Source organism: Amia ocellicauda, chromosome 11 (genome assembly GCF_036373705.1).
Source record: "Amia ocellicauda isolate fAmiCal2 chromosome 11, fAmiCal2.hap1, whole genome shotgun sequence".
NCBI classification, from domain to species: Eukaryota; Metazoa; Chordata; class Actinopteri; order Amiiformes; family Amiidae; genus Amia; species Amia ocellicauda.
The window spans coordinates 22,621,430-22,648,320 of NC_089860.1; the positions used below are offsets into that span (position 1 = coordinate 22,621,430).

General features: G+C 37.4%; 1 protein-coding gene across 2 annotated transcripts in view; it reads right to left on the reverse strand.

Annotated features, from left to right (window-relative positions):
* Positions 1 to 2,283: 2,283 nt before the first annotated feature.
* The window catches only part of gabrg2 (gamma-aminobutyric acid type A receptor subunit gamma2), a 39,799-nt gene continuing 15,191 nt past the window's right edge, over positions 2,284 to 26,891 (reverse strand). The window contains exons 4-10 of one of the 2 annotated variants that reach the window (XM_066716990.1): positions 25,232 to 25,452; positions 24,167 to 24,249; positions 22,702 to 22,839; positions 11,674 to 11,826; positions 9,288 to 9,493; positions 8,009 to 8,032; positions 2,284 to 3,839 (exon numbers count right to left, since the gene is read on the reverse strand). In XM_066716990.1, coding sequence (XP_066573087.1) covers positions 3,561 to 3,839; positions 8,009 to 8,032; positions 9,288 to 9,493; positions 11,674 to 11,826; positions 22,702 to 22,839; positions 24,167 to 24,249; positions 25,232 to 25,452 — 1,104 coding nt within the window. In that variant the 3' untranslated portion in view covers positions 2,284 to 3,560. Of the gene's footprint in view, positions 3,843 to 8,008; positions 8,033 to 9,287; positions 9,494 to 11,673; positions 11,827 to 22,701; positions 22,840 to 24,166; positions 24,250 to 25,231; positions 25,453 to 26,891 lie in introns of both variants that reach the window. The other variant, XM_066716989.1, reaches the window with a different exon arrangement.

The window sequence follows — 26,891 nt, forward strand, 5'->3', positions numbered from 1 at the left end:
AGCTAACAGATCACTCAGATTCAGATTGATTTATTTTGCCTTTTGATAATATTTGCCCAACACTGTAATGACAGTGAGATATGTTCTGTACTTGTCTGACAACAAAATCGGCAACAGTAGAAATTATTTACATGTGCTCCACACTTACTATTTGAAGAATTCTCAAGCCAATTCGATTTTTCAAATTCAAAGGCTTAATTTTGTTCACTGAAAGTGTATGGTAGTCCATCAGCAAACATCATCATGATTGTATTCGATTTTGGCACTTTAGGATCTATCCCATACACTTATACCCTATTTTCTAAAAGAAAGAAAACAATATTGTCTGAAGCAGGTTGCAATCAATCAACCCCTGTAATCACAATTTCGGCACAGAGAATCCCATCTGGTTCAGAATATGAAAATAGATAATTTTCTACTTAAGACAAAGACATCCCAGGCTGGTAGATTGAATGCTGGGAAATATGAACGTAATACACAGGACCACCAGTGAATGCCAGAGGGAGCTATTCTTGTGTTTCCTTCACAAGCATTTATCTAAGATTTCAGTGTTTTGAAGAGGTGATCTGACTTCCACATTTCTAGGGATTAGCGGTATGATGAATCTTCCTTGTACAATTCTCGTAGCAATGCGGAGATAATTTAAACTCTTGTCCATTTCATACACAAGGAAGTGACATCACACTAATAATTCTTGGAAAACTGTCAGGCAGAAGAAGTCATATTAAACCATGGATTCACAAGCTGCTAGTGACTTACATGGGGAAAAAAAGGCTTCGCAAACGGGGAAAAAAGCAACATAGAACAGTTCCATACAGTACAAATACGTTACAGGTTTTCAGTTCATTGCCTGCTGAATGAGGACATTGTAAGACAATTCATCTTTATATAAACAAACAAGTAAAACAAATCCAACAGGTCCAACTACATAGTGTGTATGCAGACCACAATGTAAAAAATACAAAATATAACAAGATTTATTACTTTACATTTAACAGAAAGAAAGGATCAATAGAATCAACTGACCAAGGACTTTTTCCACTTTGATATCTGTCATATAAGGGGACTTTGTTTGCATTTACGTGTATGCATATCTAAACTGAGCTTTTTTATTTGGACTTGGGAGGTTTTTCTACACAATTTTATTGGTTGGGACATGTTGCTTTTTCTAGCCATTAATTAAAAAAATTTAAATTAAAAAAAACCCCAAGTGTAATTAATAGTGTGATGAATTATTATTGATATTAATGATGCATCAAAAACGTCCTGCAGATGGTATTTAAATAGCTGGTATTTAACCCAATTGGCAATACATATGTGTATGTACTCTGGAAGGGTAATACTGGAGCATTTCGATATTAAAAAAAAAAAAAGTATATTTCTAACACTGGCACTCCCTTATGTACAACATTACAGTCCAGTGGTGGTTTTCCACAGTGTTTTCCTCGGCAAGAATAAGGCTTAAGTATCAATCCAGCTCCCAACAGATATTTTCACGTAGCAATAAAGCCAATAAAGGCTTCCTTCAGAGGTTTTCTTTTTTTAAATAAGGGCAACAAACTGGAAAGAGAACGAAACAAACATAAAAAACCCAACACTGTTTGCAGACACACATTAATACTTACCTGTCCAAGTTATTTGTTATGTCCTTTTCTGGGCAGGAGTAATATGACAGTTTATCTATTTATCTTATTATTAGTCTGTTTGCTAAGGTACACAGTGTACCTATAGGCATTCATTCAGTCCCTTGCAGTACAGATGTGTAACGTGTACGAGATGGATTACTGTAAACCATGCCACAGTGAATAATCTTCATTTCTACATGTTGGAAAGATAGGGACAATGAGAAAACGAATGCTATTGGCAAGTTCATTTGAAGGACACAGGAAAGCTGAATACAGAGAACTTAAAAATCATTCTTAAAAAAAAAATCAATAACATTCTCTTTCTCTATGCAATAACAGCCAAAAAGACAAGCTTTGATGCAGCAGACCAAATATTCTTTGTGATTCTTTGAAAGACCATTGCCAGTATTTGTTGAAAAAGAGAAAAAAGTAATGCAAGTGACATTGGGACAAAGTCTATAGGAATAGAGCATACTCTCATTGTCACATTGTACAGTATGCAACTTGTTTTGCTTGTGTAGTTGAGTAGTCTGGTTTTGATCAGTTTCAATCTACAGCTGATACTATTTCCTGCTTAGATCTCATGCGCGTGGGACACTGGTTGAGTTTTATTTTTCTTTCTTTTTTCTTTTCTTTTTGATTTTCTTGTTTTCTTTAAAAAAAAAAAAAAAAAACTAAAATCAAGTCCAGTTTCATTTACAGCAGTTTCTCCATAGACAACAGAATAAAAGACCATAATACATATTTTCATTTTTGGCCTGAAAGATGCATGCAATAAATGTAAACCACTACAATATATTCAAATATTTACAGTGTCTTTACATTTGATCTTAGACCATATATTTTTCTAGCCCTGTCCATACATTGAAAAGCAACAAGCCACTGCTTTTACACAGTCTTTTCTGTAAGTCTAATATGATCAATGGAAGTTTTAAAAATATACTTACTGTATACATTTCCGTACCACTATTAAAGTGCTTATTTACCGTACTGGTGTGATTTTATTTTTCCATTTTCCATATTTCAGTTTCCCTCTTCTTTCGTTTTTGTGTATTGCAAACATTTCAATCACAACTACTGTTTTAGAAATATTAACAAAAACTAAATGGGACCTAGACACGAGTTGACAATTGGCATCATCATCATCATAAAAACACAAGACTACTGAAGGAGAAAGTTGAAGCCTCTTTGATCTTATCTGCTTCCTACATTAGAATTCTTGATATTACAATGTAATCAGTCTCTTAAGAAAAGCTCACATTTTTAAAATGTAGTAAAACCTTTGTATAATTTTCAGTTTGACTGCCAGAAATCACTCTTTCTCTTCTGAAACCAGTTTTTGGTTTCTTGTTTGGGTTATCGCATGGCCACTGGTTGAAATAAAACACACGGAGTGGCATTGAGGAGGGGCATCTTGCATGGGAGGAATCCCATTTGCAGATGGCTGAAACCCTGCTGAAGAGTCTTCAGCTCCTAACTGTAACCATACCTGAGCTGCATCACAGCACAGCCCAGAGCTGTCTCTATTCTAGTTTTCACAAGTACTGGATTCAGGTTACAGCTTCTGACTGTGTCCTATTAATCCAAACCAGTCTCCGACATGGAGGTATTTATAAGACAGCAAAACAGTCCAGCTGTGACAGTAAAGCACTATAGATTCTAACTGCAGCTCTCTCCATCTCTCTCTCTCTCCCTCTGCCTCTAATCATTTTAAAAATTACACCCATTGAATAACATTCTCTTGGAATATGCTACAACTTTGCTTAATCAATCTAAACTGATGCTTGTTAAAAAAAAAAAAAAAAAATCATATATAAGAAAACAAACAAACAAAACAAAAAACAGAAAGACTGCAAGCTTTTTTTTGTTAGGTTTCAGTCGGCCAAAAAAGATATGGTCTTGCAATTGTATGTTAAGGCCAGCTACATATTCAATCTAAAGATAGAGATATGAGACCCAGTACACCAGGTTAAACAAACCAAAAGCGGTGGGGAAGAAGATGCGAGCGTAGGAGTCTATTTTAGAGACGCGGATGTGCAATCGGCCGTGCCGCCATGCCCCTGACCGACAGTCTTCAAAACAGCAGAAGAAGCTGGTGCAGTCCTTGCCGTCCAGGCACTCATACCCATACTCTTCGTCCCTCTCCTGGAGGTGTGTGGCATTGTTCATCTGAATGGCAGTCGCAGAACGAGGGCGAATGTCCACAGTGGGTGTCTGCTTTTGCAAGGAAACAGCGAGTTAGTGTCTCAAAGCCATGGTAGACGCTTTGGCCCGATTTATCTTTTTCTTTTTCTTTCTTTCTCTAAAGAATGCAATTCACACTGTAGCTTGCAAATGGAAAAAAAACACATCTGTAAGCATGAATGAACTTCAGCATTACAATTTCCAAACTGATCGCAGGTGCTGAATTTGAATGATTTACAGCTGGCTAAATGTGAAGTGAATGGATTTTTTTCCTTTTGCAAAAAAATATGCAAATTACATCACTGGGTAAAACCCATGATAAATCTGGCGTGATAAAGCTGACAACCATTATTATTATTATTTTTTGTTTGTTTAGCAAGTGGGTGATTGTGCTAGTGCTGGGCAAGCCTTCGACAGCCTTGCTGTAATACATTATTCGACCACAAAACGAATGATAATACTTATACCAGATAGAGTGAATGTGATTTGATACACAGCAATCTCTGTAACTTTAATTCAGATTTCCCTCTTAAACCAGGCTGTATAATCCTGGACCTAAAGGTCTGTAACTCCTTCAGATCTTCAAACCACCTGAGCTGCCTAATTCAACTAATTATTGGATTAATTAGTCCAATTTAAAAGAGACTCATTAATACGGCTGCATTTCTGACCTTCCAGTAAAACTGAGCACATCTTAGAAAAGTTGCAGTATGTACTTTTTTATCATAATTTTTTGAAGGGAGGTCAGTGGATGGCAGTTCTTATTTGAGCTTAAATAAATATGTCCATCTTGTGGGTTTAGGTTCAGTACAGATTTCAATATTACACAAATCCAGAGTCTATATATAGAAATGTAATTTTGTATTCTTAATTAGCCTCAGAAAAGTATATTATACATACATTTATATATAAATAATCATGTAGCATATTCAGAAGTGTTTCCAGCACTGAAAACCAAATTAAATTCTGTATCCCTGGAAATACTACTCTGTGATGTTAATTTTACCAACAGGGGGAGCTGCTTATGCTATTACTTCTTTACTTCAAGACAACAGTACAAGCCATTCAGTGTCTGACGCTTCTCGTTTTAATAAAGGTTGATGGGAGAACTCCCACAGATTGTCATAACAACATATGGAGTCCACGCCCCCAGACCCCTGCGCTTTAAATGGGGGCTTATACATATGATCCCATAAATAGACTCCCTCTTTAGTAAATGGTTCCTAAGCCAATATCATCTAATGACCAAAGATATTTATATATACAGTGAGGGAAAAAAGTATTTGATCCCCTGCTGATTTTGTACGTTTGCCCACTGACAAAGAAATGATCAGTCTATAATTGTAATGGTAGGTGTATTTTAACAGTGAGAGACAGAATAACAACAAATAAATCCAGAAAAACGCATTTCAAAAAAGTTATAAATTGATTTGCATGTTAATGAGTGAAATAAGTATTTGACCCCTTCGACTTTGCAGATCCTCTCCAAGTCATTAAGGTTTCGAGGCTGACGTTTGGCAACTCGAACCTTCAGCTCCCTCCACAGATTTTCTATGGGATTAAGGTCTGGAGACTGGCTAGGCCACTCCAGGACCTTAATGTGCTTCTTCTTGAGCCACTCCTTTGTTGCCTTGGCTGTGTGTTTTGGGTCATTGTCATGCTGGAATACCCATCCACGACCCATTTTCAATGCCCTGGCTGAGGGAAGGAGGTTCTCACCCAAGATTTGACGGTACATGGCCCCGTCCATCGTCCCTTTGATGCGGTGCAGTTGTCCTGTCCCCTTAGCAGAAAAACACCCCCAAAGCATAATGTTTCCACCTCCATGTTTGACGGTGGGGATGGTGTTCTTGGGGTCATTCCTCCTCCTCCAAACACGGCAGGTTGAGTTGATGCCAAAGAGCTCGATTTTGGTCTCATCTGACCACAACACTTTCACCCAGTTCTCCTCTGAATCATTCAGATGTTCATTGGCAAACTTCAGACGGGCCTGTACATGTGCTTTCTTGAGCAGGGGGACCTTGCGGGCACTGCAGGATTTCAGTCCTTCACAGCGTAGTGTGTTACCAATTGTTTTCTTGGTGACTATGGTCCCAGCTGCCTTGAGATCATTAACAAGATCCTGCCGTGTAGTTCTGGGCTGATTCCTCACCGTTCTCATGATCATTGAAACTCCACGAGGTGAGATCTTGCATGGAGCCCCAGACCGAGGGAGACTGACAGTTAATTTGTGTTTCTTCCATTTGCGAATAATCGCACCAACTGTTGTCACCTTCTCACCAAGCTGCTTGGCGATGGTTTTGTAGCCCATTCCAGCCTTGTGTAGGTCTACAATCTTGTCCCTGACATCCTTGGACAGCTCTTTGGTCTTGGCCATGGTGGAGAGTTTGGAATCTGATTGATTGATTGCTTCTGTGGACAGGTGTCTTTTATACAGGTAACGAGCTGAGATTAGGAGCGCTCCCTTTAAGAGAGTGCTCCTAATCTCAGCTCGTTACCTGTATAAAAGAAATCTTGCTGATTGATAGGGGATCAAATACTTATTTCCCTCATTAACATGCAAATCAATTTATAACTTTTTTGAAATGCGTTTTACTGGATTTATTTGTTGTTATTCTGTCTCTCACTGTTAAAATACACCTACCATTAAAATTATAGACTGATCATTTTTTGTCAGTGGGCAAACGTACAAAATCAGCAGGGGATCAAATACTTTTTTCCCCTCACTGTATAGCTTCTTAGCTTCATATATAAAACAGTGGGTTTCGAACATTGTCAGTTCATTTTTTGAAGTATATATTTTATTTTAGTGTGAACAATATTATATTATGATGCATTATATATTATAAAATATATGTATATAATTTTAAAATAAAGTGCCAATTTAGTTAATATTTGCTAAGCTTTTCTGTCAATAGGATAAAATCCCTGACTTTAAACTGAATTAACATGTATTTCAGTATATTTCTCTAGAATCTGCCCAGCACTAGTTCAAGGTGTACTTAATCTCCCTTTGAAAACTAAACATTGCATCCCAGTTGTTTTTCTTTATGCATGTGTTGATTTTAATTAGAGTTTCAGCAGCATGGCACTCGGATTAAAGAACAATGCAATCTGGGATTTCATGTTAATCCTTCACATTAGATATTTTGACTCAGTTCTCAAAGGGTTACACAGAAAGCAAGTGAAAGCACATGACACAAACAAAACCTGCTGCATGTACTGTATTCACAAACAACACAGCAAAAACTGCAGCTTTAACTGGATGAAATTAGACAACCTTTGCATATATAGCCTATATGTGTTGAAAGGCTAGACACTACATTTGCTCCTGTAACTTTATTCAAAGACTGCTTTGAGGCTTTTACACGGGTAATATAACATCTACAAACTGTATTCCAGGACTCTCCTTTATCATTCAGGCACTTCTGCAGCATGAGCAAAAGCTCTTTAAGTCTTTGAATAAAGTGCTCCTATAGGTGTATGAATTAGGATCGATGACCCTTTAACCACTGTACTTATTTTTTCTGGACAGTATCAAAGAAGGAGATATGTAATCTCTTGATATGTTCTGCCATCTGCAGCATTGCAGTTCTGGGCTAATAAAATTACTTTCAGTGTGCATTAGAAATAATAATGGTAAAAAAAGAAGGTTGACAACTCCTTACTATGAAAATGACCTCAATGAAGTTCACGAGTGTTGGTGGCTAGAGTGATTCAGCACTTTGTATGGTTGTCTATTTCAATCTGTTAAGGCTCTGCTGACTGTGTGGAAAGGATCAGTTTTAGAGCCTCTAAGAGACACAGACAGGTTGGCTTGGAAATGAGCAAAAAACAAAAAAGCAAGTGCCGCCAATAATCCTGTTCAAAACTTCTGAACAGTGCAAAACCCATATGGTAATTAAAACACCACAGTAACGGTGTTTTATTCTTTACCAGCAGGGTCTATGAAGCGCTACAGTATATCGGCCAATCATAATGCACAGATTATGTCACTGTATGAATACGCATCGCTGCATTAGCTCATATGAGGGAAGTTACTCTATGGTGAATCAGCAATAGAAGATCAACATGTGCATTTCTCTTTGTGAGAAATGTGTTCTAGCCCACAAATAAATGGTGAATTGTGCTTTACCAAAGAGGCTAAATGCAGCAGACACATGCAGTCAATATTTTCTATTCAGACACAAGCAATATACCTTTGACGAAAACAGCCGAAGGAGCTTTAATCCGAAACGGGAAACAAAGAAAATGTAGAATTAAAAGAAAACAAAAAAAAGAACAGATGTAAAACAAACAGAACTTAAAGACAGTAGTTACCTCTAATTCAAGAAGTTAACTCAAGGTGAGAAGAGAAGATTACACACAAACACATGCAGAAAAATGTAACATATACACTGGAATCTACACCAGGTTTACTTTTCAAAGACATTTCATTGCATACATGGAACAGTTTTGATGTTGATCCTGATGTCCTGATACCTGGCTGAGCTACAGACTGCTGTACTCCAACTCTGAGAGCTAACACATGTTTACATTGTTTAGTCATTTTCATCTTAAAAGCCAAATGTACCTGTGTTGACACAGCAATCCACTAACAGAAGAAACTGCAGCCCTGAGACTGAAAAGCCTGCCACATAACTACTGCTTAGGCGCAAGGAAGTAATGTTCACCTTATGTATAACAATCACTATTAGAATAAAAACATAACATAAAAACGTTATGGTTAGAAGACAGGTCTGCAAACAGAAATGGCTGGAATGCTTTACGGTCTATAGTTTAAGAAGAGACTGAATAGTAGGCTTTAAGATCACACAATACACAACTTCTGTAGTACAAAGTGATATAACCTATTTATTTAGTTACCAATTAAAGCATGAATTAGGACTAAGGATTGTAGGGAGAAAATAAATATTATAAATAAGGTTCATGAGTAAGGATCGATTCTCAACGCAGAACGCAACCCTCCTGGGTGCCACTGTCAGGCCTAGACAGTCTGAAAACTTGGACAGTTTGGTAACTGATAACTGATAACTGTAAAACATATATATATGTTGCAAAAGGAAAAGCACATCAAGAGTAAAGCAGTAAATCTGACCTGAAGTGTCTTTTGCCATCTTACATTTCATCTTGGAACTTAATTTTTCTGCTTTCAAAACGATTAGAATAAAATCTCTTACAAAGGAAATGGTTTGTGTTTGTCAGTGCTTTGCTATCAAGAGATTCACAATAAATCAATCCAAAACCTGCTTTGTATCTTTCCATTCCCTTTAAATGTCACAAACACAGTGTCTCTCTCTCTGTGGTAAACTCAATATATTTATGACACATTAATGCTCTTCAGTAAGAAGTAGCATGCTAAACAGACTTTCCTATTACGATGGCAAATAGTTTGGTATTAGATTATTTTATTTGGCTTGACAAAAGTGTTCTCTACATGAATGCACGTACTACACCTTAGTGTGCCAAGGTACTCACGGGATTTTTCTTCTTCTTGTCCTTGTCTTTGCTTGGTTTCCTGTTGCTGACAAAGTAGTGCAGTGTGCCATATTCAATCAGAGCAGCAAATACGAAAATGAAGCAGACAGACACGAACAAATCCATTGCAGTCACGTAGGAGACTTTGGGTAGGGATTTGCGTGCAATAGTACTCAGCGTGGTCATGGTCAGGACAGTTGTGATGCCTGTGAATGGACAAACCAGTGATCAGTCGCATATGATTTAGTGTATAATATCCTTCGTATGGGGAAAAGTATGTCGGATAATATATTTATACCTTTAAATGTTATGGGAACCTTCTATAGGCAATTTCAATTTAATGAAAAACAAGCAAGGAATTAAAATGAGAGAAAAAGGGAATGGGTAACAAAAAGTAGATGTTCCTATTTGGCTTATCTGTTAGCTTATCTTGTTTTTGTATAAGTTTTCTACATTAATACATTCTACATTCTCAATTTCGACAATGTCATTTTAAGCCATTTAAACTCGTTTTAAACTTGTGGATGCTAACACTGAAGACACAAGTTGAATCTGCTACATTCTCTGAGCTTCCGAAGAAAGACACAGATTTATCAACCAATCCAAGACATCTGTGTAGAGTGATAGTCATTCAGAAATGCTACTGATTTGACATACAGTGCAAACATACACACAAGCATGTATCACACACAATATTTATCAGTGTAAAAAGTGTGTCGCATGCATTTGATTAAGGAGATGGAATGGCTTAAAGCGACGGGAAGGACGGAACTCTTCTGTTTAAAGGAGCGATAGCCTGGAATATGATTTCCCACAAGAGTAAATTGACCAACTGCTATGGTTCTCTTGATCCATGTTGTGGTCGAGTTAAGGTAAGCCCAGGAGGCATTACTGGAAACCATCTGGTGTTTACATGGATATGTGTGTGAGAGCGAGAGCATGACCATGTCAGATTGAGAGAGAGAGAGAGGACTGTCCCATTACAGGACAGAATGAATTATAGACACACAGTGGACAAACAGCTAGACCATCATGTCTGTTGCAGACATCTTTTAATCTGTGGATGATTTAGAAATCTTTTTTTTTATCAACCTAGATCCCTAATTTACACATGGTTTATGTTTAAAATGGAGGAATCAACATCTTTAATGCAACACTGGCAATCAAGATTAATGCTATAATATTCATGCCAGAGCATGGCATGATTGTGATCTTGTCTGATGGCACTAAGGATTAAAAATCGTTATGTCACAGTCATTAATCCTTCACACTAATACTCATTTACCCCCCTATGCTTTTCCGAAGGAAATTAAGCAGTTTTTAATCAATGTTAATATCTGCAGTCAATTAATACTAGACTTATAAAGTGATGGCTGACAATATGTATTCTAAATATGAAGATACCAGAGTAGTGAAAGCATGACCAACTCTCACAAATGCCTATTCAGGTACTGCCTCATAAAAGATAATTATGCAATGTTCCAAAACTAATAACTCAAAAGCCATCCTATCTCTAGGAAAATACATTTATATTAAAATCAATTTATCACAATAGTTTCCATATAAAATATTGAAATATTGCATGGTGCCCATCCAACTTGAACATGAGAAGTCTATATTTTGTATCTTTAATGGCAGACACCCAAGAGCGACTTTACTTTCAAAGCGTACACTCGCCGTCAGCATTTTTTTTTTTTTTTACTCTGATCACAATTTGCTAACATACAGAATCCTTTCACTCTTGTGATGGAAGGCAATGCTGATACAAGTTAGCTAATAGTAGTATGTAGGCAGTAGAAGTAGAATTATGATAATAATTATCTTATAATAATATAATTTTTGTGTTGTGTAAATTGCTGCTGCTGAAAAATAGTCCTGCTATAATGTAAGGATTTGTGTTAGGGGAATCCTTTGGGGGACAATAAGCTGTCTTCAAATTTGGGTTCAGGGAAGGCAGAGGTTCTTTGAAGAAAGTTCCCATTTGGAAACAAATGTGGGTTTTAGAATCTGGAAACCCTCAACTTCCATTAAGCTACTTTGCCTTTGGCTAAGGGTACACCAGCTTTTAAATGCTGAACAAGCAACACCCGCTGTGTTGCATATTAATGTCTAATTAAAATATGCAGGAAAACATATTTACCAGAGAGAGCTCAATCAAGGCTGACTTTATTATAAATCATCAAGCCTTTGTTCTCGCAGAGGGTCATCTCACACCAGTGGTATTTCAGCATCATTAAAAGAAAGATTAATTAGCAGTAACTCAGTTCATAAATTCCACTGATGTCTATTGTATGTTTGTTTGGACTTGGTTCACTGATTATAAAAAATAATGATTTGGCAAAACCTCAAAGAAAAAAAATAGCATAGTGTAATTTTTTTGTTTTACCTAAGGATGTTCTGGCTGGTACTGCGTCCTTATTAATCCAGAAAGATACCCAGGACAGCACAACAATTAGAGTGCAGGGAATGTACGTCTGAATGGTGAAGTACCCCATCCTCCTGCTTAGCTCAAAGAAGACTGTCAACACAACATAATCTCCTGTGAGAAGGAAAGCAGGAGAGAGGAGGAAAGAAAGTAGTGAGAGAGGGGGAAGAAAAGTAACAACTTGTTTTACATTTTTGTTTTTGCTTTAGATGTTTGAAATCACATCAACTGTTAAGCGTTCCATTACTTTTTCTGTCAGTGTGTAATTAAAATTGTGTGTGTCACGTCTTTGGTGTTTTCCTTTAAACACTGACATGGACTGAATGAACTTGCACCTCCCCAAGCAGACTTCAGATGTCTGTTCTCATTCTGCTGCAGCCATTCATGCTTCTCTTGTGAGGAGCAAGAAAAAACAACAACAGCAGCTACCCAAAGGCCCCTGAGATATAACATTGACGATGATGTGATGTAAACATGCATATTATACAGTCTATAGCGATCGCTCTAGGCACAAAACCATGACGTCCTAAATCCTTTTTGGAAGGTGATGCCACATGCTGAAAACCATCTCTGCCAGCTACAAACCAGTCCAGATGCTCTGTCTGATTGGGTCTAGGTTATCCTAACTGGGATCTGACATAACAAGGTAGGATCATCCTGTCATCTGAAATGCTGCACTCTTTAAACAACAGAGCCCAATACCAAGCTAGGAACAATGCCAAGAGACAGACTTTAAGATTTAAGTTTCTTGATGATTATTCCTAATTTCATGGACAAAGTAATCATGCTTTTTCTCCTGAAGAAATTCCACAGTTTTTTAATTATCTGAATTAATATATGAATCTTAGTAAAGCTAACACAATTTCTGCATTTCAGAAGTTAAATATGTATCACTACTACTGCATTATTATTATGATTTAACTGTATTACAATACTTCTGTATAAAATTCTCATAACAGTGTTCAAGAATGAAAAAGTATATATTGATACAGAGTAGAATAATGGATCAGCCCCCTGGGTCCATTTAAACCTTAATTGCGAATGCAGAAGCATTTGTGTTGCAAATACAACAAGACAGCGTTGACTTTGTCACCCTCACATTCTTAGGAAAAAGCAGTTCGGTCCTTTTCAAACCGTGAGATGCCTATTTCTCCAGTCTGCATTTTAACATATATGGGCTATTGTTATTTATGTGATGCTTTACGTGATCCATTTATTCACTGCCACAAACACACGCAGACAAAAATCACTGACATATTTTGCTCTACAATCCATGCAGCTCATGTATCTTATTTAATAAATAATGAAAGAAACTCGCAGTTCTACGTATTGTATATGCCTCCAGGTGGCATTGTTAAACGTGCAGGTTTCATGGAGTGCTACAGTGTGACATCTGTTTTTATCAACTTTACATGACTTTAACCTGTACAACAGCATAACGAGCCTTTGCCAGCTGAAACTGCAGGTTAATGCTCTTATTCAGCTTTGTCAGCAAGGCTGCAACCACATTGTATTGTCCATCACAATTATTAATATTGGGTTGTGCTACAGGGTCTGCTATTCCACTCCAGCAGCTTGTTTGTGGAGTGTAATTGCTTCAACATATAATGGCTGAGGCTTTTATCTAACGGAAAACATACATTTTGAAGGCCGCCAATGTGTGAGCAAGAGACAGAGAGAGAAGCATGAGTCTATCAGGGCAGCTAGTCGTTAATTAAAGCACAGACCTTCATAAGCAATTTTGATTGCTTTCTATTATGACGTGGGAACTTAATCTTTTCTACACTGGCTGCACTAGAGAAAGGCCAAGAAAAGTTTAGAGGTTAGTCATGTTAAAATTAATAGCATATTTAAACCTACTTTTCAGAGATATTCTTTCACCCCGATGAGCAATTATTTTGATCTGTGGCCTGAGGGTGCTTAAGTGTTAATGTGATGTGTTAATACATGTTTTTTATATTATTAATGTAACCCTTTTATACTGTTTGATGACAGCCCCAGAATGTATGGCGTTTCCAATGACTATGAATTAGGTCTTATCCTTAAAGTCATCTCTGAATTCCTGTCTTGAATTCCCTTTATTGTAAATTGTCATCTCAGTCTTACAATATGCATGACAGCAGGAAATGCTATCACTTTAAATGGCCTGAGCAAGCTTTGCCGGTGATGATTTAAAAAACAACATTCAAGACGCATACATTTCTTCAAAAAGTCCCCCCAAAAAAGTGGCTCAAGCATCTTTAATCAGTTTGAAACATACCTTAGTCTTAATTGATTGTGCTTTAAAGCAATCATCTACTGACAATTCCATCTCATTAAGGCTGGTGCTTTCAAGTAACAAACCATGTAGAAGGCTCTGCAGGTTTCAGTCTTGTCTAGGAGAATAATTTGCTTTCCTCAGCATAAAATGTCTCCCTTTACAGTCTTGCTTTTAAAAGATTAAAGGGAGTACCTACAGATGTTTGAAATGAAATGCTTATTTTACACCTACGCCATTTTTTTTTTTCACAGAAACATATTGCTGCTATATCTAGTGCTGACAGATGATCCCTCCCAACTGGGGGAGCAGAGATACTCGGTTTTAATGAGCAAGAGGCCTGTGTATTCCTATTGCACGACGGGGAAAGGTAGTGAATAATTAGGTTGGTCAATTCACACTTCATCTTGTCCCATGAATTCATGCATACGAATAATCTATTTAACTGGGCAGATAAAGAAATGTGGGGGATGTGAGACCCAACCTAGAAAAAAATACTTCACAACAAAAAAACAGGAATTGAGCCAGACCCCCCACTACAGCTGCAGTCAAGAGCATTGATTTGTAACAGCTCTTCAGAAATATATATTAATATCTGAGCATTTCATTGTGAGTATTCTCGTTTTAAAATCTCATCTCTCATGCATAGGTTGACGGTATTTAAGTTTTTTATTTTATATTTTTCGAAACTGTCTTGTTATTATTTAAAGTTTGCATTATAATTTGAATTATTCATTTTGAATAGCAAATTTGAAATTATATATTGCCAGCAGTGTCATACAGGTATTGATGGGACCTAAACACAATCCTAACACTTAGAACCAAAATAAAACCATTAAAAACTGCTACATTTTAAAGCTGTGAAACACTTGCAATAGTTCAGTATCAAGCCCCTTTAGAGTGACATAAACCAGCTGTAGCCCAAGCTGTATCCTCCTCACTAGATTAAAGTTTCAAATAATTACTGATCTCCATGTCTCTGATAGAGCCAGTCTAGATTAAATAACGTAGAGGGGAGCCATCCTTCTATCCATGGGTGGACTGTGTACTGTGTTGGTCTAAATTTCGTTTCATGTTGTGTTTGCATGGCCGTTAGTTTTTTACAGGTCTTATTATGTTTGTTTCCTTCTACTCAGGTGACACTTTCTTTTTTTATTTTATTTTTTTCCTAATCAGTTTTAAAAACCTTTTTTAGATTTTAGCTTACATAACTTAGCAGAACTGCATTAAATGCCATCCCGAAGACCAATCATTGGCGACCAAATAACTGGCTTATGAAAGGCTTATCTTTGGGGAACAATCTGAATGCTGTTGAACAATTCCTAATCCCGGATGTGTCAATAAAATAAAATAATCTGCATTTCAAAAGGAAAATCTCTAATTGCAGAAGACAACTGGGAGAGACAGCAGTCTTGCATCACAACCATGGCTTAGAAAATGAAACCGATAACCTTCTTTGCATGTGATGTTTTCTCTAAAGCTTTCAGTAATTCTAGAAAGAGTGCAGGGCCATCTTTTCTAACACATCAGTTAATCAAATATATTTTACAGGGTTGCAGAGAACTGAGCATGTTTACATAAAATGCTTTCTGCCTGCTGTCATCTGTGCTGTAATTTTGCATCCCTCAATGTCTCTTTCAAGAAATGTGGGCATTTTGTGATGATTTTTGCTGGGTTATAAATCACCAAGATATTTGTCAGTCTGTTAAATGGGAAAGTGATGCAAACTTATTAACAGCATTGGCGTTATTTTTCGGATGGGGAGTTCAGACACAATACAATCAGCGTTTGTGTTACACGGTGAGGAAAATCCTTTTCTTGAGGCTTACGTCTCAAGTGAGTAATGACGAGAAAAGGAATTGGACCCAGTCTCTGGAGAATTTGGTTCAAGTCATTTAAATAAGACTATCAAAGAAATCGTTTTGCGGGCATTACAGCGGTAGGAACGAAGTAGCCACTTTACAGAGAGTTACACAACATGTATGACAAACATCTTTACCTTGCCTCATAAAAATAAAACTTCCACTACCTTTTCATTAACAAAACAAAACAATGACCATTATTAATTCCTTTGAATTTAAATGCAACCTATTACTATGAAATAGTCCTATGCATTTTGATATTTGATTTTTTGATATTGGTATCCCTTTTGTTTGAGGCATGCCATAAAATAATAAACAGAAATACAAAGGATGTTTGACTGGTTTATAGTCCTGATGTTGAGCATTGTCCTGCTAATCCTCACAGAAAAGAAGGATTAATAAAATAGAAGCTCATCTGTATGGTAAGGTCATGAGGGAATAGTATTTCACTGTAAATATGAGGCACTTCAATGCTAGACATATTTCATTGCAGTTCCTGGAATATATTGAAGAAAATAACAGAAATGCCACTTTAACCATTTTACTTTCAAAGTACTGCTTGAGTAGTCTCAGAAACCACCAAATGTAATCTTATGTCTATGGCTACAAAATTATTTTTTAAAATCATGTATATTTGACGGGTGGCACGGTGGCGTGGTGGTTAGCCCTCCTGCCTCTGTGTGGAGTTTGCATGTTCTCCCCATATCCACGTGGGTTTTCTCCGGGCACTCCAGTTTCCTCCCACCGTCCAAAGACATGCGAGTTAGATTGATTGGTCTCTCTACATTGCCCTGTGTGTGTGTGTGTGTGTGCGTGTGTGTGTGTGTGTTGCCCAGCAATGGACTGGCGTCCCGTCCTGGGTGTATTCCTGCCTTGCGCCCTATGCCTGCCGGGATTCCCCGCGACCCTCACCAGGATAAGCGGTTTCTTGGATGGATGTATATATATCAGTAGAAAGCCCTCTTAATGAAAGCTATATTCAGCTAAACATAAAAAAAACCTCACACTCAAGCGAGTATTTAACTACAGAATTTGCATTATAAATGCATTATTTTGCATTGACGGTGTGACCTGGGGGCATTAAAACAATCCAAGAGTTTCAGTAGATATCGTAAGAAATCAGTTAATACATAAATTAGAATATATTTTCTGTAGTAGGTATTCAAATAAGGTTTTTGCCTTCCCTGACTCAAGAATTGCTGCATCTTACAATCAGTTAGAGTTAATAGTTCTGTTCCTATTATGGTTTTAGTTCATAGTCATCCAGTCAATTTATCTTTGTAAAAAAACAATATGTTTGGTAGCTTAACATCAGTGGAAAGTAAATCTTTCTGATTGTTTGACAATTTATTTGAACTATGAACCAACAACCTATTAGATGAGAAGTGACTCTGCAGTTGGGGCTCAGATTCACCAATGTACATTTCAGCCTGGACAAGGTTTTTTATTTCCTTCCCAGGCTCTTCCATTTGCTCTGAATAAACCTGCCAAAGTTAAAAATATGTATTTTTTTTATTTGAATCTTTATGTTATACTTTTGACAGTTTATTTCTTAGGCACTGCAGTTGCACAACAATCTTGCCGGCTCTGGAGGAGTGATCTGTCAAACCCTTACCTTGGCATCCCAATCTGACAGTAATCTTGGCTGTAAAATGGAACATCACTTTGCTGTAACTGACACAGAACAGGAGCATCCACTAAGGGTGCTTAAATTAGAAAACAGTGAGTAAAGTGCACTGGACTGCAGCTCTCTGAAATATGATAGCGATTTGCAATTTATTCATTGCGGACTCAGTGCACCCAGTTAATTTGATTATAACAAGTGAAGTACTTCCATTCTTGAGCCCCTGCTCCGAGCAGCAACCGAGAAATTATCAGCAGCTTGAACTTTTTAACATGTGCATGGTAGGCTGTGAGGGAAACTGACAGTGCTTGAATGTTTTGCCATGTGAGCCTCTGAGTAGAAACCTATTAGGAAAATGAGGCAGTTGCCTAAGGTCTGTTCCCTAAATACGGTATCCTTGTAGTCATTTATATACTGGGCTGTGCTGAGTCAATACCCAGGGGGAAAAGAGATGGTGTGAAGCCCAAAATAATGGATGGATGTTGACTCAGACAGCAACATTAGCGGAAGTTTTACTGCAGTATTTATAATAGTGGATACATTCATTATGAAAACAGGTGGTGTGCCTAAAATAAAAAGGTAGAAAATAGTACACTTGTTCAATAGAAAGCTATAAGATGTTCATTTATGATACTATTTGAACATGGTTAGTAATTGGGAATGAATAGGGAATATTTTAAGTTGGGTATGGGTCATCGCTCAAACACAAAGAAGCATTTGTTATTTTGCTACTTCTACCTGATAGTATAGTTATTCAGAAAGGAGCCTGGAGTTTTTGGAGCCTGAAAAATTGTACACCAGCAGATGAGATCTGCTTCTCTTAGCTTGTGTAAAAAGCACTGACTACAGTTATGATGAATGGTAGGATGCTTTCGCTTCTAATAACAACAAGTTATATAAAGCTGTAAGCCCAGACGGTGGCAAATACATTTGGTACACGGTTCCCAGCTAGAATTGCAGGAATGTCTGTCGTGCAGGTGGTGTTCAATGAGGAGGAAAACTAGCAGTCATTTTCCAGCACTGTTTTATTCTGGCTTCTCAGGATTAACTATATCCAGGTATTAAGTACTATGTTCTAATGCAGTCACTCAGAGACTGAAAGGCCGAGATGGAAAATGGGTGTTTAGCTTGACAAAAGGAAACTTTGTCACATGGCTTACTGCCACGAACACAAGTCTGGCTCATAGGGAGAGTTCAGATAGATCCTTTTTGTTAATCTTTGTACACAACGCCGACATTGTGTCTCCCTGTGATTCCCTTAGGTGACTGATTACCACTCACTGCGAGGCGGCTAATGCCTTTCTGCTCAAGCCTGGACCTCTTTGGTTCTATTGGACCATTTCTGGCTTCGTTTACCATTTTCACTTCCTCAGTCTCTATGGCTTGAACTGCCGTGTCACACAAACACTGTGCACGCTGCGGTTGGGCAACAAGGCATCATGTTGCCAAACAGATCTATTGATCTGAACAAGTTTAACACTTCACCACTGTCGGGACAAATTGATCTGTCATTTGCGAGATTCTGAACATGGACATCAGGTCTACTCTGTCCAGGATTCTGCAACCCTCTGACTGTGAAACCAATTGTGTGGCGAATATCTTACCTTTTCTACACTACTTTTGCTTCACCCCTCAAGAGATTTCATGAGCACACATAGTGACACAGTTTTTCTTCTTCCTCTCTTGAAAGAAGTGTTTTTATATCAATTGATTGGCATGCTTCACAGGAACAAAACTTCAACTCCTATCCATCCATTTTGATAGTCAGTCTACAAAATATTTCTGACAACGTTGCCAATTTATTTCAGGAAGGGAACTAGAGATCTGGGCTGGCACCAACAAAATAAGCAATCTTTCTACAATTGAATTGTAATGTTTTAACACAAATACACACACGCAAACAAAATGCAATATACCAGATGAATACATTATAGCATTCTTGTTAATCACATAACTAGTAGTTTTGCTGTACAACTATATATATGCAACTAATATAAAATAAAAAGAATGACCCATCCAATTAAATGTATTCACAGACATAGACTTTGCTTTGCTCCGTTAGGTCATACATGGTGCCTCCAGATTTCTCTTGTCAAATTTTCATCTGGATAATGTGGGCCCTCATAATATGAGAAGGTAGCTGACGTGACCTAAGGCTCTCTTGACTCAAGCTAGATCACACACACCGACGCACACAGACAGCAGAGAGTTGCAAGCCACTGAAACTGGAAGGTCACTCTAAGAATAGCTCTCACCATATAAATGTAACATTACATACTGAGAAACACACAGAGGTGTTGCAGTCTTTGTTTGTTGCGAAATAAAAAAGCCAATTATTGATTTATGAACATGAGAGAGGTTACCTCAGCTTTACTGGAGAGACATTCTGATCAGCCTATTTGTTTTGTTAATGAACCCCCGCATTTACAACCATTTTTAAATGTGAGAGTCCCTAAAACCACTTCATTTATGTCCGTAGCTCGCATTTAAGATGGTGTAAGATGCAGACTCTGAGCGTCATCCTAATACAGGAAACACACGTCAACCAGACTCGCCAGTTTACAGCTGCTGCTTGAATCATGCGCATCTTCAACACAACGGTCTTCACTTTATAATGTTTTATTTTTTATTATTTGAACTATTTGTGCTGTGCACCATGTCTAAAAAAGGAAAAGTGATGCACAGTCACCTTCTCTTCTGCTTTTCTCCAGTAATCTAGTATATATACATTACATGTTTGTTTTTGGTTTGTAAAGGCATATACTTCTGTTTTATTTAGTTTTCCTCCATTTCCATAGTACATTTTTGTATTTGTAGGGTATGGAATGGGTTTCCAGGAACAGAATGATAATTTATAACATTGCGCCTATGGGAAATAAGAGTTCGACTAACCACGGCTCTCCAGGAACCAATTAGGTCGTATGTGCGGGGGTTGCCTGTACCCACAGATTGCTTTTGGCTTTGCTGAACAGCCTGTATTTAGAACAAACTTAATGGAAAACCAAGCACTCTCTCTTGACAAGCCCTGATCCTCCCTGATCTGCTGTAAGCCAGATGGGGTTTTGCTATGAATTCCTAAGGTTATACGAGGCCCTGATGTCAGTGAGGGGTAAAAGGTAATTGACATCCCAGAGACACCACAAAACTGGTTGGCCTCATGATACTTTATTTGCTGTTGACAAAGAAAGAAAAAACTAAAAATGCCATCAGTGCCTACGAGACCAAACCACTGCATAACATACACAAGATTTGTTTCCTACTCTTTTCAAGTTGTCTGAGAGGATGTGGAAAAGTAGCATGGAGTCAGCAGTCAAACATTACTGCCATTAACATAACACCAGAGGGAGCAAAAGAAAGTGCTGGAGTACAGTTTTCGCTTTTCTTTTAAGGCTAAGGGCCACACAAAAACAACTTCATTTACATATGTAAAAAACACAAAATTAAATTTGTAATAACAAATACATTTGAATCATGGGTTGGGAACAGTTTGTAGAACACCGCAAGCCAATCTGTTAACTTGGCCCATAACCAAATTAGGGCCCAGATTTTTCTTTTTGGTTGATCAAACTTCCATTGCTTGTTTATGCATTATAAAAGAATGCTCTGGCATTAGATTTTTGACCTATTGTATAATAGATCTGTAACTAAAAGCATTAGTGTTACATAAGTGCCTTCATATTAGTGCCCGTTCCTCTTTAAAGGTATTAGTTATATGGTATTGTATTATACTGTGTATTGCATGACCATTTCATTTTGTAACGTTAGGTATTTCCACATATTCAACAGTCACTGTAAAAGGTAACATGGCACATCTAATGCTGCACAAAAATAAATCTAATATCTAAATTTGAATACATTTGGCTCAGGTTTAATAATACAATCTGGAAGCAAGAACTTCAGTATGACTGCTATTCTTTGTATACTCTGAACATTTATCTAGTCTACTTGCAAACAAAAAAATGTGTATAGATTTTTTGTTTTTACAACTGAACCCCTCTCAAGGCCTCAGATCTCATTCTTCATTCCTGTGAAAGGCGTCCTACTGGTTTAACCTTTCTTCTCCGCCGAAATACACGAGAGCTCTTTATTTATTTATTAGTAGTGTATATATTTTCTGTCAGAACCGCTTCAGTGTGTTGTTACAACCACCTTCTTCGAAACAGTTAAATAGCACGAGCTACCAGTGTGTTCTCACCTGGCCACCTGTGGACAGAATGCAAATCCCGCAGACATGGATGGATCGGAAAGGAAGAGCAGCAAATCTGAGCTAACTTGCACCTACTTCTCTCAGGGGCTGCTGGGGTGTATTGATCGAAGGCTGATGCTGTTACTGCTCATATTATTTAATTGCACGTTAAAAAAAACAAAATGGCAAACAGACCTTGCCCCACTTTCACCCCAAAATCAAGCCACTGGTTAAAAACATTATAACTCTGTACATTAGATTTTTCACTACCCATCTGACCATTTTCAATTTGCCCCCCTCTCCAAAATATGTCAGTATCATTAATACTGAGATTCAACAAATATGGATACTGACTATAGGATCCTCAGTGTATTTTTAATATATATATAATATAGTTGTTTTTATTTATTTATATATATTTTAAAGCAAAACTAACCCTTCCGAAACCATTATAAAGTTGATAGAGGTATTTTGAATATAATGTGAAGTTGCTGTACTTCATTAATGCATCTATTTGTTTAAATGGCTCCACTATGTTATATAACTTATTAATAAATGTCCGCCACTTTCTTCCTGTATAGCCACTTCAGAGATATCTGAAGTCTGTTGTTTAAAAAAAACACGGTAATTGAAAGTTAAAACCCTGATATGTACTGACTGCTGGAGGAATCGTTGCGTGATGTGTGGTTACAGTTGTTTTCTACTTTTAAAAGTATATTGAGATTTCACTAAAAGGATGAAAATCCCAAGAGAGACTGGATCAGAGCCAAGAAAGATCTCTTTCTTCAATCAATAATCATATAAGCAAATAGGCCAAATACACTATATATCTTTTTAAACAGTCTGCACTTTCTCCAAGGGACTGAGATGATGTTTGTCCTATTTTTGAACATGTCAACCTATAATGTTACTTCAGGAAATACTTTAAGCCTATTACTGTCTGCAAACTGTAGATCCAAGCACTAGCATGTAAAACACATCTACATCTGCAGTACATCACTGTAGCTCAATTCAGCAGGCCTTTTGACAGAGTAAAGGCACGCACTGCGGTTGGCTTTACCTGACACTGTCTTCACAATCTGTGTGTCGTTCCTCAGCCCCACGAAGGAGAACTGGTACAGCCTCCATGAGCGCGTGTCTCCAACCTCAACTGAGCTCTTCTTCCACTTGTAGACGATTTCCTCTCTGGGATATCCATCTAGAGGAAGTAGTCCAATCACACACAACGCTGATGTCCTAACTCATTCATATAAGGAAGGATTCATGAATTATCCTTAAAGATGTTGAACATGGAAATTGGCATTGGTACACACTGAGGGTCAAATGCACATACGATTCATCAAAACATCCCGACCTGAACATTGTAAAACCAATGCAGTGTAAAACATATATAAAACAGAATGAGGCAGAACGATGCTGTGCCTGGCAGTTTAAATGTCTTCAAAGGCATTTCAATGCACTTTGCTGTGTCATTTGTATTCTCTCTCTCACATAGGGGCACTGAATGCTGTGCACATTTCACTTTTCCAAGCAAAACAATAGAGTAACTACAGGAAAATAGGGTTTCACCTCCCTTGTGCTATTAACAAAAAGATTTTTCACCAATTAGACTGAAGTGAGGGGGAGAAAATACACTTGATGAATGAGTGGGGAGAGACCCAGCTGACTGAAGTGCATTTAAGGAATAAGTGAGCTGGAGACGTACAGTTTATTGACGAGATATATATATATATTTTTTTTTTAACCATTTGGACAGGGGCCTTTGCACTGTAAAATGTTGAAGCCCTTTCCTCTAAAAGGCACACATTAACCACAGGAAAGCATGTGACACTGAACCTCATTTCACTTTAAATCCTTTCAAAATACTTCACTATTTTATTATGTTGTACACTCAAAATATATCATTGCATGTCACAGGTATTTCTAAATTCATACAAATACTTAAAGGCATAAAGTATCACAAGCCTGTCGATACATTTGGGCCCAATGAGCAATTTGTTCAAGCATTGCAAGCATTAAGATTATTATTTTTTGATCATGGTGAAAAAATACTTTTCATTTTAATGTGATGCTGTCTTGCTAAAGAATCAACTCTAAACACGCACATTACCTTTCATGAAAAATGGGGGGAACACTGATCGTACTGGGGCAATAAATATCTCCTCTACCGAAAGTTTTGAGGAAGATATTCTCTTTACTAAACTCTGATACATAACATCACAATCCCTGAACACCATTTTACCATAACACTTCCAAACCTGACCCCCCACCCACCCAAACAATGATTTCTTTAATTCCAAATTAATCCTGTCAACGTCTGTGAAGGAGCAGCTCTCTGGGACTAAGGGGAAACAAACGGCAACATTTTCACTTTCACACTCCGCTCACGGAGAGATGGGAACAGAGCGTTTGAAATGATGCAAGGATGGGCTTCTGCATATAGTCTGTCTCAGCGGAGAACTTCCTTGACTTGAAGTGCATTAGACCTAGGCGTAAATGTGTAAAGAGCATATGGCCAGACTTACAGCTTGAAAACTCCAGGGGACAGGAATGCTCATCCATGGGAAAGTTGTTCAGTTTAAGCTGGCACTCAGCATCAATTGTCAACCTACAGATACAAAATGTATAAACAGAAGAACCACCACCCACTGTGCCATCCTGTGTCCTAAACATTTCAATGTCTTTATATTTTAACCCTTTGCCACTCTGCTTAGCTCGCTGTGTGATATAATTATCCATTATTTTCAAAGTTGTGCTGCTCAGTGAGCAGTATGCATTTGCTCTCAGCAGCTATGTTGTTTCTTGTATATCCATAAGCACCACTTAAATTTTAACCTAATAACAAAACATTTATCTGCTGGTACATGGTATCCCACTACCTTTTAAGTTCAATACCTTTCATAGACCATTTGATTTATTTTGAAATGTAGGAAGGCAACCTATGCCATACTGTACTGTCAGCTACACATTTTGCATTTAAATGGTTACTTAAGCAAAATGTAATATGATAATTATGAGAAGTATATTGTATTAATTCCTTAGTTTTATTCCTTTGTGACGGAAGTATTTAGCGTACATCTTAAAGCACTATGAATAAAAATGACAGGAGGGAGTTTTTAGATGTTGCACCAGTTATATAACCTAGCCAAAGACTTGGATTAAGCAATTCATTTTGGCATGCCAATTAACAAAGAAGAAAACCCTTTCCCTATCCACATGGCTACATCACACCATTATAATACACAGAGAGTACATTTCTGCTATAGCACCCAACATCTCAAACTACGGGCCACGATAACGTTGCCATACACATCTGGTTTATATTGCAGGGACATCAAACCTTACTGCATCACTGCCCTAATCAATATTTGATTTAATTTTGCTGTAGACATTATTTGTTCTATAACCTAAGCTGCCCCAATAGGCAATGGGATGGCAACAGAATAACTGAATGCAACAAATAACCAAAATACAAATCAAACTCACACTTCAACACACAATCAAGAAATTCTTAGAAATTCTTGGCACAAATGCGCCTTTTTCAGGTGCACGTGAGTAAAACAATAGTAAAAAAATGACTTGAAATGTACCTGAGCGTATACAGTATCCTCCCATCGTTCCAGATCCGCAGCATGCGGTTGGGTGTTGTTATCCAGTGAGCATCGGCTTTTTTTGAGTTCCGGAAAAAAGTGTCCGGTATCCAGATCTTGCCGACCATGTTACTGTTCAACCGCAGAACTTTCATTGTGCTGTTGAATTTCAACCGTCTGTCATACCAAGTCTGAGCAAAGAATATATCAATAGTGTATTCCTATACAGAAAGAAAGAAAAGGTATCATAACCATAAGAGGTCATAAAGACAGAATATGAATAAAAGGACTGAACAGTCCCATGATCTTATATAAAGATAATAGTTGGCAAACTTCAGGGGATAATCTTTTTTATTGATGCAGAACCTTGTATTCTGAATCCAAGTTTATCTGATACTAATGTTGGACACGGACACACACACACACACACACACACACACACACTCATACACAATGTTTTCTAAAAGCAAAATGATCTCTTTTCACACCATTTTGTGCAAATGGGGTGGACCAATCTTAGGTTCTCCAACCTCAGAATTAGAGGGATTTAAATTGAAATCAAATCTGCCTTCCTATTTAGCAGAAGCATTGCCTAACTTATTTGTTATTTTTCTCCATTATGATAAAACAGTCTACTCTACTCTACAGCCTACTCTATGCTAGGCCTAACATGTATGAATACAAATTATTGGTAAACTGCAAATAGATTAAAATGAATTGCATTCCATTTTTTAGAAAGCCAAAAGCCAATATACCCAACATGTCCATGCTCTGCAGAGCTTCAGATACAATCTAAGATGCCTGGCCCTCATCTTTCCAAGCAGCAGAAATCTCTTCCCTTGCCTGCTTATAATGTCACAATTTAAAAATTCAAACTGAGCCAGAGACACTATATGACTGCGTTACAAGAAACCTGAAGCGTTTGAAGGAGAGTAGTCAAATACCTCTGCTAACTAAGGAGACATATTGTAAAACCATTTCCTTTAATAACTTTACTATTTTCATTTCCTCCAGTTTGACAGCAGGGAAGAACAAATGAAATCAAATGAGAGACAATCAGCACTCCAGGAAACCAAGCTTCATTTATCTAGATTAAACATATTTAAATTGCAAATGTCACAGCTGCAGTATGTTTTTTCCGTGCAAAGTCTTGCTTACAGGCTAGTGTAAATAAAAAAATAAAAATAAAATAAAAAACCCAACCATAAAAAAAACAGCAGTTTACCCACATTAGATGAGACTGAACAACTTTTAAACTCAGACATCCAGCTAACATTCAAGCAAAGCTGGTCCATTTTCCATTGTCCATTTTGTTTTACCAATATATAAAATAGGAATTTACCAATGTTCTAAAAATGCATTATACATACACTTGTTTGGCAAATGTATCCAAAATACCAATAATAAATACCAGCATTGTTTTACTTTTTATAATTTGTAAATCCGCCCTAGCCTCCCATTATAATTTTCGGTCGATCCCACACTCATCGCGCCAGTTGCTTTAATTAACTTAGTCGGAAACCAGATTATAGACAAGACTTGGATCAAGGTGATTAATGGCAATGGGATTAAACATGTGAGTGCCTGACCTTGTAATGATACCCATAAATTTGGACTTTGCTTAAGATGGCCTCTTCACGCTTAAAAGTTTGTCTAAGGG